This window comes from Tympanuchus pallidicinctus, unplaced genomic scaffold, assembly GCF_026119805.1.
Source record: "Tympanuchus pallidicinctus isolate F22 unplaced genomic scaffold, pur_lepc_1.0 scaffold5, whole genome shotgun sequence".
Taxonomy (NCBI): Eukaryota; Metazoa; Chordata; class Aves; order Galliformes; family Phasianidae; genus Tympanuchus; species Tympanuchus pallidicinctus.
In genome coordinates, this window is record NW_026294769.1 from 40524727 (window position 1) to 40537686 (window position 12960).

Consider the following 12960-nt stretch of genomic DNA (forward strand, 5'->3'; position numbering starts at 1 on the left):
ATGAAAAATGACAAATTAATATCACTGTGAAAGAAAAACCATTTGATCTAAGCATGAATTCTAAACTTCTTCCTACCAATCCATTTAAATAAAAACGTTTGCCACTTCTCATGAGAATGATGAGAAACTGATAGTCAACTTTATAGGGTGAAGCCCTTGAAAAATTTTCAACAGCAATTAGATTATGGGCCTAACTTCCCAGCTTGCACATCTTCTCCCCAGTAAGCCTCAAGTCTCTGTGTCTCTGGCTCTTCTGAGAGTCTCCAGAAGATTCATTACAACACCAGTCTGATGTCTCTGAATAATGTGATCTTATCTCACATTTCTCCCATGTGAAGTAATATGCTTGCACCTGTATTTAAAAAGACACCATTCTACTACTGGCTTTTGGGTCAATGGGTCATTAGGTTTTCTTTTCCTCTTTCCTCCTCTCTTCTGTGTATTTCCCCAATTCCTGCACAGCAGGCTTGGGCTGGAATGGAGAAGAACACATCAGAGAGATATCGAAGCACCTCCACCTCCTGACAGGTCCCCTCACAGGCACGGTGAACAGATGCCTAATTACAGTCAGATGGCTTGATTACGTATCAACTCTTCTTTAACTAATGTACATTAAATATACCATTTAAGCAAGATTTATTCATTTAGCATATGCACAGACAAAAGGACAGAGAACTGTCTTTTGAGTAGAATCCCACCAGTTATACAATATTTTATTTTAAGAAATTATTAAAAATGAAAGAAAATGTGAAGGAACCCATTTTCCTCACACAAATGACATCGCACGCTAACACATGCAGCACAGGAAACTTACCTGTACAAATAAAGCAATGATAGCTATGCCGTGCTTCTTCCCTACTGCTTCATCAATGCTGCTGTATAGTGTGGAGTTCCAGTGCATTAGATGAAGCTGAAACAAAGAAGTATAAATAGATCAGTACAGAAAAGTTTTGCATTTAAAAAAAGAAAAAAAAAAAACCACCAGAAATTAATTTCAATTAACAAGGCCTCCACATGCTTGAGCATATACATGCATGTACATGCCTGTGTCTATGCATGTATACATAAATGCATTTCTATTAAAAACACCAGATATTCCAAGGGAGAAAAAAAAAAAAGCTGCAGAAGAAATTATTTATGGTCAGTTACCAAATGTCAATAACAAAGGTGTAGATTACAGTAACTCTCTTACTTTGAATACTGAAATAAACAATGTAGCTAATCCAGACTGGCAGCGTTGCCTCTCAGTCTGCCAGGTATGACCATGATTATGGACATAGGCTGTCCAGATATGCACTTGACTGGCTGAATGCCTATCTCAATGATACTTGTCTCAAACATCATCTTATAAGACGAGTCATTCAAATCTCAGTAGTAAAAGTAGTGAAGTGATATCAGGAGAGGTTAAACAGAGAAGAAGTTAAGCAGAGAAAATGGCTCGAGAAGCACCTTCAGGACAGGAGAGAAAGAGATGCTAAAGAGGAAAATGAGGGCCCTCAACTGCCTTCTTTGACTTACAGGATTGAATGGATACAGGTCAGGCAGGAGACACCGGATGGTAAACATGAAGTCTGTTCAAGTGAGGTGTCAGAGCTGTCTGGCATGATTTGGGAAGTGACGTTTGAGAAAAGTGCTATGAAACTGACAAACAGACAGGAAGGAAGGCCAGAAGGGTGTAAGCAAGGATGGAAGGAAGGGAAAGAGGGGGAGGCTGGGAGAGAAAGACACTACCATCTGCTGTGAGCTAACATGCATTGCAAGCATAAGTTTTTCCAGTACTGATGTTAAAAAGTATTCTCTGCATCTGGATTTGGTAACATTGCAGAGTTTAGGCATCCTAAGCACAGTTGCTTTTAAGTTTATTTGCCAATGACGTCTGCACACTCCAAACAGCTTTAAAAAGTGTGCATTCTTAAATTTAACTCCATTTAACATCCATTCTGTAGTAAAATCAAGTGATCAGTATTTTGATTGGAAATGTGTAAGAAGTGTAATTCTCTTACTTAACATCATTTCCACATTCAGGCACAGTAGTTTTTAAAACAGACAGCGTATCTTTCTATTTGGTGTTTCAGTTTTGCCCAGTAACTGCTTCTGACAGAGCAGGAATTAACTGAGGGACCGCAGGTTTCAGTTCCTCTCCCAAGAGGGAAAGAAGATTGAAAGACTGCAGTGAGGTCATCCCACAGCCTTTTTTTCTCCAGGCTGAACAAGCGCAGTTTCCTCAACCTGTCTTCCTAGGGCAGGTGCTCCATCCCCTTGATCATCTTCATGGCTCTCCTCTGGACCCTCTCCAACAGCTCCCTGTCTTTCTCGTACTGGCAGTACTCCAGATGGGGCCTCACAAGAGCAGAGTAGAGGGGGGACAATCACCTCCCTGTCCCTGCTGGCCACCCCTCTTTTGATGAAGCCCAGGATACCATTTGCTTTCCGAGCTGCAAGAGCACACTGCTGCCTCATGTTAAGTTTTTCATCCATCAGGACCACCAGGTCCTTCTCCACAGGGCTGCTCTCAAGGACCGCTCCTTCCAGTCTGTACGGACGCCTGGGATTCCTCCAGCCAAGTGCAAAACCTTGCACTTTGCTGTGCTGAATTTCATTAGGTTCACCCAAGCCCACCATTCAAGTCTGTCGAGGTCCCTCTGAATGGCATCCCTTCCTTCCACCGTGTCAACCACACCACTCAGCTTGGTGTCATCAGCAAACTTGCTGAGGGTGCACTTGATTCCATCATCGATGTCACTGATGAAGATTTTAAAGAGCACCGGTCCCAAGACAGATCCCTGGAGGACGCTGCTCATTACCGGCCTCCACGTGGACATAGAGCCATTGATGACAACCCTCTGTCTGTGGCCTTTCAACCAATTTCTTATCCATCGAGTGACCCACCCATCAAATCCACATCCCTCCAATTTGGAGATAAGGATGCAGTGGGGGACCATGTCAAAGGCCTTGCTCAAGTCCAGGTAAATGACATTGGTCTCCTTCTCCTTGTCCACCAATGCTGTCACTCCATCATAGAATGCCACCAGATTGGCCAAGCGTGTCCTTCCCCTGGTGAAGCCATGCTGGCTGTCTCAGATCACACGCTCATTCCTCATGTGATCAAGCATGTCATCCAAGAGGATCTGTTCCATGATCTTCCCAGGCACAGAGGTGAGACTCACCAGCCTTGGGTCCTCCTTGCTCCTTTCTTGTAAATGGGAGTGACGTGACCCTTCCTTCAGTCATCTGGGACCTCACCTGACAGCCACGACTTTTCAAATATGATGGAGAGCGGCTCAGCAACCACTTTGGCCAGCTCTTTCAGAACCCTGGGATGCACACCATCCGGCCCCATAGACTTGTATACTTTCAGTCTCATCAGGCGGTCTCAGACCTGCTCTGCCCTTACAGTGGGGGGGATTTACTGCCCCGGTCCCCACCTAGAGGGACCAGGATGCAGGGCTCAGGGACGTGATAAATATTAGAATCCTGGCTGCCAGTGAAGACCGAGGCAAAGAACTCATTCAGTACCTCAGCCTTCTCTTCGTCCGTTGAAGCAAGTTCTCCTTTACATTTACCAAAGGAGGCACACTCGCTTTGGCCTGTCTCTTCTGGCCAATGTACCTCTAAAATGTCCTCCTATTATTTTTCATGACCCTCGCCAAATTCAGTTCTGCCTGTGCCTTGGCTCTTCTGACCCCACGTCTGCAAGTCCAGACAGCATCCCTGTATTCTTCCCAGGTGACATGCCCTTGTTTCCAGAGCTTGTATGCACCTTTCTTTGCCCTCAGCTTGCCCAGCAGGATCTTGCCAAGCCATGCCAGTTTCCTACCTCTTCTGCCCGCTTTCTTATTCAAAAGGATGGAGAGTTCTTGTGCTCTCAAGAAGGCATCCTTGAAGAGAAGCCAGCTCTCCTTAATATCTTTGTTTTTAAAGACAGCATCCCAGGGGATCTTGGCCAACAGTCCATTGAACAGCTTAAAGTTTGCTCTTCCGAAGTTCAGGGTCCTGATGCCACTCTTTGCCAGGCCCACATCCCTCGAGATCATGAACTCAACCAGGGCACTGTCACTGCAGCCCAGGCTGCCACCAACCTTAAAGCCTTTAATGATCTCCTCCGCATTGGTGAGCAGCAGGACCAGCAATGCTTCACCTCTGGTTGGTCTGTTCAATACTTGCACCAGAAAGTTATCATCAATGGATTCCAGGAGCCTCCTGGACTTACTGCAGCTCACCGTGTGATCTTTCCAACAGATATCCAGATGGCTGAAGTCCCCCATCAGGACGAGAACCTGTGAGCACGATGCTTCCCGTGTCTGAAGCAAGAAAACCTCATCAACAGTCTCCCCTTGATCAGGTGGCCTGTAGTATGTGCCTATTACCAACTGGCCTTTGTTAGTCCGGTCCCTAATTCTAATCCACAGGCTTTCAACCTATTGCTGACTGTTTTTCAGGTCTATCCACTCTTTGACATAGAGGGCAACTCCCCCACCCTTCCTACCTCACCTCACCCTTCTAAAGAGGCGATACTCCTCAATGGTGGTATTCCACTTATGGGAGTCATTCCACCATGTTTCTGTGATAGCAACAAGGTCATAACTTTCCAAGCACATCATGGTTTCCAGCTCATCCTGCTTATTTCCTAGGCTGTGTTCATTGGTATAAAGACACTTCAGCTGGGCTTTCCCTCTCACCACCTTTATAGAGGATCTAGGATCCACTGGAATAGCAGCATCCCCAGCATCCCCCTGCCCCAGTCCCTAGTCCAAATGAATCTATCATAAATCAAATTGAATTTCAAACTATCATTGCAAATAATTCTATTTATGTCAATTAAAGGCATTTGTTGTACTAAGGAAATTTTAAAAAAAAAAATTGCACATGAAAACACTAATACAAATGTTCTTGACTACAGAATTTCTAGACACCTAAATACTCCTTGTTAGAACTAATTTATTTTGAATGTACTTGGTGTCATATTTTACTGTACATTACAAGCTTTTCTATAAATTTAATTTGCCTTTGGCTTTTAAAGGAATAAAAACAAAGGACCAAACAATAACAACCCAATCCCTCACTTCACCCAACACAGAACAGCTGCTACTCAAGAAGATAAAGCACTGCATTTTCCGGAGAGAGCCTGGAGTGTGCAGGAGCCATCCGCCAGAGGGGGCTCATGCAGTCCCATCACCCCAACCAAGCCCTGACATTCAGGAGGGAATGTGAGCCAGCTGCGGGCAGGCGGAGCGCACACAGGAACGAAAAAGGTTGCAGTGACTGCAATCCTGATGGCAACGTCCTTGGTGCTGTGGAGAACAATGCTACATGGCAACGCTATTCATTTTGTTTGAAATGTCAAAGCAAGCTTTTCCTTTGGTGACTGGAACAATAGAGCTGAGAGCGATAGCCAAATTTAAAAAGAGCATTACTTCGACTGTGTCAACAGGCAGGTCCTGGCTAGGGCTGCCATGACATTCAGCAGCTTGCTGTGCTCCTTTGGAGGTGAAGTCTGTAATCTGATGTTTCTCCATGTTCTGACAATTGTTTGTTTCTGAAGATTTGAAAGGCAAACAGCCTCGGAGAGAAGAAAACGAACAAGCACTTCATGCTGTACCAGCAATAACCCCAGTGCATCCAGAAACAGGTTGTCGGCCTGTCTCAGACATCAGGCTTTTCAGGGCAAAGACCAGTTTCTATACTAATGATATATACTGCCTAGGTATATAGGTGTGTATATACATATATGTGCGTATATATATACACCTCTTCCCACATCTCTTTGGGGACATGAGGAAAGTTAAGTATGAGCTACCCATTATAAGGGTATCTTTACGCCTTGCCATTTACTTGGGGAAAGAAGATTCTCTGCAGACCCTCAGAGCCTCTTTCCTCCCCACCAACTCAATGGAAGTCAAGATGGTCTACTACAAAGAGAAAATAATGCAAAGAGTTGTGCTTAAGGCTAATGTAGGCAAGACTCGACAAAGTCCACGTTACCAAAGGTACTAAAACGTTCTTCACTTTCTGGTCTGAAGATTTCTTTAACTTTGAGGTTCTGCTCAAGAATGATTTAAATAAATGTTAGTCTCCTTGGAACAAGAATTTGGGTACTAGGTTTCTTTAGCTCAGTGTAGAACAAATTTCTGGTCAGTGTTAAAAATGCTTCTGCATTATTGCCTTAGAGGCAGAGATAATTACAGTAGATTAGCACTCTGTTCTTTACACAGTGGGTTGTAAACTTGTTGCCATGAACGCTTGTGGAGTCACACAGTACCAGCAGGTTCATAAATGGGTTGGATGAATAATGTCCACAAACAGATAAAAGAACAGGCAGAGATATAGCCTTAGATCCAACAATTCACAGATGACAGAGTACAACACAGGAAGTGGTAAGGCTGAGGTTCTTCTCAAACAGCATCTCTTACTGCCACAGCTACAGATGGAATACTGGATGGAACACTGGTCTCATTCCGCATGGTATTCATTTGGGTTGGACTCGACGATTTCTGGAGGTCCTTTCCAACCCCTACAATTCTGCGATTCTGTGATTATGTTCCCATGTTTTGAATCTAGGTGATGTTTGAAATAGCTCTTCACAGAAAATGTTCTGTTATTAGGGATATACGAGATGAAATGAGACAGGAAAACCAATGAAAATTAATAATGCCAAAATACATCCTAACAAGAAGCTATTAGGCCTCACATCTTCTGCTTTCCAATAATCCTGTGCACACACATTTAAATAGACATTAACATCTGTTTAAATACATGGAAGCCAAATCAAAATTATTCTTCTACAGAACAGTAAAAATGTAGCTCAGATGAAGGCTGGATAATTCAATGAACAAGGGATTCAGAAAGGGGAATATTAGTAAGAAAACTGTAAGACCTAAGTATCCTAAGTGTCCTTTGAAAAATGTTCCTTCCAAATTGTGGTTTTTCCTATGTATTTGTGTGACTTTCTAGAGCTCTTTGGCCTTCTGTTTATTCGATTTTTTGCAATATGGCATCAGAACAAACATCAGATAACAGTAAAAGAAAAAATGACAGCAAAAAGACTACAAACAGAATTTGCCAAAGAGGATAGTGCACAAACAACATGGCCTGTAACTTTTGTAAATATTAATGGGAATCAGATGTGCACAGAGGAAAGACCTCAGTGCTTTTACAAGTCTTCAAACTATCAATGTCAGTGCATACACTGACAACTTCATAGCAGCCAGGGCAACTTACTAGATCAGTGATCTGTGTTTTGGTAAAACCTTCAGTTTTACATTGATTTGACAGCTATATTGATTTGAGACATTGATTTGAGAGTGCCTGCTCAGAAGTGGTGGGTGCCAGCCTCTGATGAGAACACAATTATACGGGTTTTTTAAATAACCAGCTCAGTGTATTGACAGTGCTCACCAGTGTGAGCTTTGTTTTGGGTACAAACAAACTAAAGCAGGAGAAATGCTGTTCAAGTTGCCAGCTAACACATTGATAATCAGTAATGAGGTTGTTTCTATACAACCAGAATGAGTGAGCTGTGCCACTGATTGTCATAGCTGACTTGGAATGGTAGACAGCGTATTTTTACAGATATACCAGAAGAGTGTGAGAAACTCCTTAGCATTGCAAAATACAAAATTATCTGGTGCCTTTTAATATTCCAGTTGTAAATTAAAGAACTATAGCAGTGACGTAAAATCCTTAAAGTTGGATAAACTGAAAATTCATAAAAGCAAACAATAACCAAGTACTGATTGAGCTGATTTGTTTCATGAACAGCTGGAGAGATTCTCCCTCCCAGGAAAGATTAAGGAATTATTCCAGGCAGCAAAGTGAACTCCACAGAAGGATTATTTGGTATAGAACAAATCTTGAGGATTGTCTTAATTTTCACTTGGTTCTCTCTCAACCAAAAGACCTTTGATCCTAGTCCTGATGTCCTTGCCCAGGGAAAACAGATGCTGACATTAACTAGTTAGCTATCTCAAATCAACACTGCTTCAAAACTGAGTAAGGACCTGAGTTTGGGGCTTTAAATGCAATAAACAAATGAAAACCTCACACTTCAATGAGTTCCTTTCTCTATCATGGAAAACATTTCTTGTATAAGCACAAAAAGGCCTTTTACACAGAGTAAGTCACTGGGATGATGAATGCTGGCAAGAATCGAAGTCACTCTATTTGACCTGGTACATTTATTAGTTCTGGAAGCCAGCTTCTATCAATAAAAAAGTATTACAAGAACATGCACATTTTTCTTCTAAGGCACTGGCTGCTAGGTGGATCTTTGCAATGATCAAAAACAATCTTTTAAGATCTGTTGCTGGCCTTACTGTATTCTTAATTTGCACTTAAAACCACAGAATCACAGAATGATGCAGGCTGGAAGGAGCCTCTAAAGGCCAATTGATGCAAATCCTCCTTCCTCCATACAAAGTAGCAACAACTTCAAAGTCACCTACTAATTCAAAGTTGGATCAGGTTGCTCAGAGCCTTGTCAGCCCAAGTTCTGTGTATCTCCAAGGATGGAGATCCCACAACCTTTTTGGGTAGCCTCTTCTACATTTCATCTCCCTCATAGTGAAGAGCTTTTTCTCCTCCCATCTCTCTTGCTGCACGCTAATTTCCTCTGCTCTTTCACACTTCTCAAAGAGCCTGGCCCATCTTCTCTCTGATCAGGAAACCAGACGTTAATTACCCACAACCACTAAAATGATGACTTTTGATTGACTCTCAAATGGTGACTTTTTCTGAGACCATTACTAAATGTCACCTAGTGAGTAAGTTTCACCTAAGCCTACTTTCACCTGAGATTACCTGACTCTTGCAACATCAGAAAGTCACTATCATGTCTTTTTCCAGTGCATGCTGCATCAAGTATAAATGAATCTTCTGAAAAAGCTTGTTCCCCAGTCAGAACTAGGCTACTGCTTTTTAGCTATGCAACTGACAATTACAAGCACCAGAAAAGTCTGCTTAGTCCAGTACTGTTACAGACCAAGAATGTAGACCCCCACCCTCTCCTACCCTGACAAAGATGAATGCCCCCTGTTGGTGCCACAAAGAGCAGAGCTCAGTGCTGCCCCTCAACTCCCTGTGAGCAGCTGCAGCAACCATGAGGCCTCCCCTCAGCTCCTCTGCTCTGGGCTAAGCAAACCCAGGGAGCTCAGCCTCTTCTCATACACCTTGCCCTTCAGACCCTTCATCATCTTTGTAGTTGTCCCGTGGATGCTCTCAAATAGTTTTTTGTCATTCTTATATTGTGGCACACAAATAACACCCTGTGCTTGAGGCGAGGCTGCACAGCACAGAGCAGAGAGGACAGCCCCTTCCCTCTCCCTGTGGCAGCACTGGGGCTGGTAAACCCTAGGGTACAGTTGGCCCTTTAGGCTGCTGGGGCACACTGCTGACTTAGATTCAACATGCTGTCAACCAGCAACCCCAGATTCTTTTCTGAAGGGCTCTTGTCTCCCAGTCCGTTTGTATATCCAGCGTTGCCCTTTGTGAAGTGCAGAGTCTGGCACTTGTTCCTGTTAGATTTTATATGGTTGATATAAAAACAACTGCTCTGCTAACTATTGTAGAACTTAACAACTGTTCTCCTGGACTTACCCAGTTCTGTTACAGACCGGTACATTCCCACTTCATCCACAACATGCTATAAAAGCTGAGGAGGGAATGGTACGAATGGAAAACTCCAGATGCCTAACAAGAGCTGACATATAGTCTTTCTCCTGGTTTAAGAAGGTTGAAATAAAGCTGAGGATTTCAGCTAGTAATAATGGATGGCAACACGGCCTAGCCATACGGCAATGATGCAAAATTTCAACAAACCAAACATTCCATCAATAATATCACGCAAGGACAAAATGTGGAAAAAAATATGCCTTACTATAATACATGTGCACAAGAATTTATGAGTTGATACTTGACTTGGCGCTGAATTGCTTCAGGAAGCAATTGACTAAGCTGCTGGCAGTGACCATAACATACAGTAATTAAGCTTCAAAGCTTTACAAGGGGACCAAACCAAGGATATGACCAGGGCACACAGGTTCAAGAAAAGCGATTAAAAAAATAGAAAGTTAGTTATTAACAGCCTGAAGGAGAGGTTTAGGAAATTAAAGTTCATGGAATTGATACAGAGGCTGTTGGAAAATGTCTTATGAGAAGCAAGAGTACATGTCCATACTTCATGACATAAGAAAGAAGCAAAAACCCATAAAGTATGAAGCCTGCACGGTTCAGTCAAGAAAAATATACTCTTTTTAAAATGCAAATACAAGTAAAAACAAATTATTCTATTATGAACTCTGGGTAAAAGTAGTATGAAAAAGAGAAGGAGTCAGTAGCCAAGAGACTTAGAGTGTTAATCAGTGTACTTGTTTTATGCTTGTAGACTTGAATTTTTCAAAGCTTCTGTTGTAGATAAGTGCCAAAATGCCACAGAATTTCAGTGGGAATTAAATAATCTTTAACATTTCACACATAGATTATTGTCAAAACAAAGGCACGAAGGGAACTCAGTGCCTATCTTTGAGAGCAATGCTGAGATCAATGAAAAGACAGGCTGGAAGCAGTGCCAAGAAACACAGATAACACTTAAGAGTAAAAAATCTCCCAAGTGGGAGAAGGGAGAACACAACTTCTGCTCAACCTTTGCTTGTTATAATTTATTGAAAGTCTAAAGATCTAGACCTAGTCCATCATTTAACTGTCAGACTCTTGAGTATGTAATTAACAAGATGACATTCCTTCAACAAAGTGACCTGTATGTAATCTAAAATCAGTCAAATTAGGTGGAAGCAGAATGGAGTAGAGTACAGAACTGTTTAGACAACTTTGCACCATAGCGTGAGATAAAAAGTGTCCCAGGCCAAAACCTAAATTCACAGCTAAAATGTTCAGAATAAATGCTCATTTGTGATATCAAGATATCATCCAGAAAAATCCTGACTGTCAGCTCTCCTCTCCAAGAACACCTTTCAAAGAGGGTTGAACTGTAATGTGGTTGTAAAGGAAATTATTTTAATTAGGTTGTATAAGGAATTGTTGCAAATACACCTTCCAAAATCTATTCTTTCCACAAAATCGGTCATGAAGTAATTGCCTAAACTGAAAGAATAGACTACAGAAGAAATTCTAGGCAATTGTGCAACATACCTTCAGGCATGTCACTGGAAAGACAAGGAATAGTGGGACTACTGAATTATCTGCTAAATCAACAGAAATGTTCTAGCAGTCTCTGTGGCAAGTTCCTTGTGCTATAGAAGTACTGACCACATTGGTAAACCATAAAAAGAATAACGAAAATATCGCAACATCTAACATTAACCAGGCTTCTGTGTTCCCTTCAAAGAATCTACCTTGCAGTAGTCTCACTTCACATAAGAAAAAGAACTCCTGGTCCACTGAAAAAAAAACAAATTAATATCAGTAATTACAATTTCTGAGAGAATCAAAAGCCCACAGCTACAAACAGTACGCTAAAAAGAAAAGGAAGCCAAAAATAAACAAACAAACAGACAAACAAATAAATTAATAAATAATCCATCTGAGTGCTCTTCTTTTTGTTTCGGCAAAGGAAGATAAAAGGCTAATAAAAGAAAATGATTTAACCTTGTTAAGAAAAAAAAAAAAAGGTCAAATCTTGCATCCTTCTTCTAACTAAAGATGGGCCAACTTGTCACAGAGAAGCTTCATTTCCAACACTAGGAAACAAGAAAGTAAGTGGCACAAGGAGGCTGACACACAGGCAAACATCACTGCAGTCTCTCAGCACTAACAGGGATGCAAGATACAGGCATAAAATGTATGATTAATGCAACCACAATGCCAGTGTGGGAGAAGATTTAAGGAGACCAATCACCAGAAAGCTCTGCAAACCCTACCCAGACCCTTTTCATCCTGGACTTGAACAGAAGGTCAAACCTTCACCTCAGCAGTTCACAGAGGCTACTGACATTAGCTTGTTTGCTTCTTAAAAAACTACTGGCAAGGCATCAATGGGTATAGGAGAAACTGAGGACACAATAATTTGTTATTCATCTGTATTTCTTTTTTCTTCCTGTCTGTAAGCACAAGCAGTGCTTATTTCTACTGGCATGCATAGGAGATAAAAGCAAAACATGAATTAATAAAAACATACACTTTTCCAACCTCAGTAAAACTACACTGTCTAAGTAAAGGAATGAAAAACGCAAAACATCCTTGACTATTTTACTGACTTTCAATATTCACAAAGAAATTCTACATAGTTCTTACAGTCAAATTCTTAAGTAGGGTTCTTCACTGAGCCAAGTTTCTGCACAGAATGTGAAGAAAGGAGCACCACAGAGCAGAATATTGTTCCCTGAATACCACATCTGGCCTCAGAAAACATGTAGACTGTGGTTCCCTGGGTCTGTGCAATTACCTGTGCTAAGAGAAGTACATTCACATTCAAGCCTTTATTTTTCCTTCCCCTGAACTCTGAAAGCCAAAAAGGAAAAAACAAGGATTTCAGTGCAGAACTCTCCATCCTGCTGTTACTCCAGATTTTGGCCAATCTTCATGGTTGTATGTGTATGTCTGCACACGCTTTTTTACCTTCATATCTGCAAAGTGTGAAGCTCTTCTAAAGGGACTGGACCTTGATGAATAGCTGATGACATTACAGGCTAGCAATACCATCAACACAGAAAACACAAAGTGGTGGAGGTTACATGGTTAACACTGGAAGTGCTATTTATACAACTAGATATTTAATGTAAGCATGTCCAGTTCCACATAGTGTTGGCTGCAACATGCTGCCCTGGAGTTAAAACTGGATTGTTTGTATATGGAAGGATTTAAATCAACAACTTAATTCTCAACAATAGAATCTTTAATGAAGGCAGAAAAAAATTAAAAATACCAAACTAAGTCTCTCCTAATTTATTAAGATTTGTTAATAACTTATTTGAATCTCATGGTTTTGTGTGTGCAAGCTAAGGGTCTGTC

At 41.6% G+C, this 12960-nt stretch overlaps 1 protein-coding gene across 3 annotated transcripts in view; it reads right to left on the minus strand.

The window, feature by feature from the left end:
* CA8 (carbonic anhydrase 8) overlaps positions 1-12960 on the minus strand; it is a 71599-nt gene that overhangs the window by 44254 nt on the left and 14385 nt on the right. For all 3 annotated transcript variants that reach the window (XM_052703934.1, XM_052703935.1, XM_052703933.1), the window contains exon 4: positions 815-910. In XM_052703934.1, the coding sequence (XP_052559894.1) occupies positions 815-910 (96 nt within the window). The remainder of the gene's footprint in view (positions 1-814; positions 911-12960) is intronic.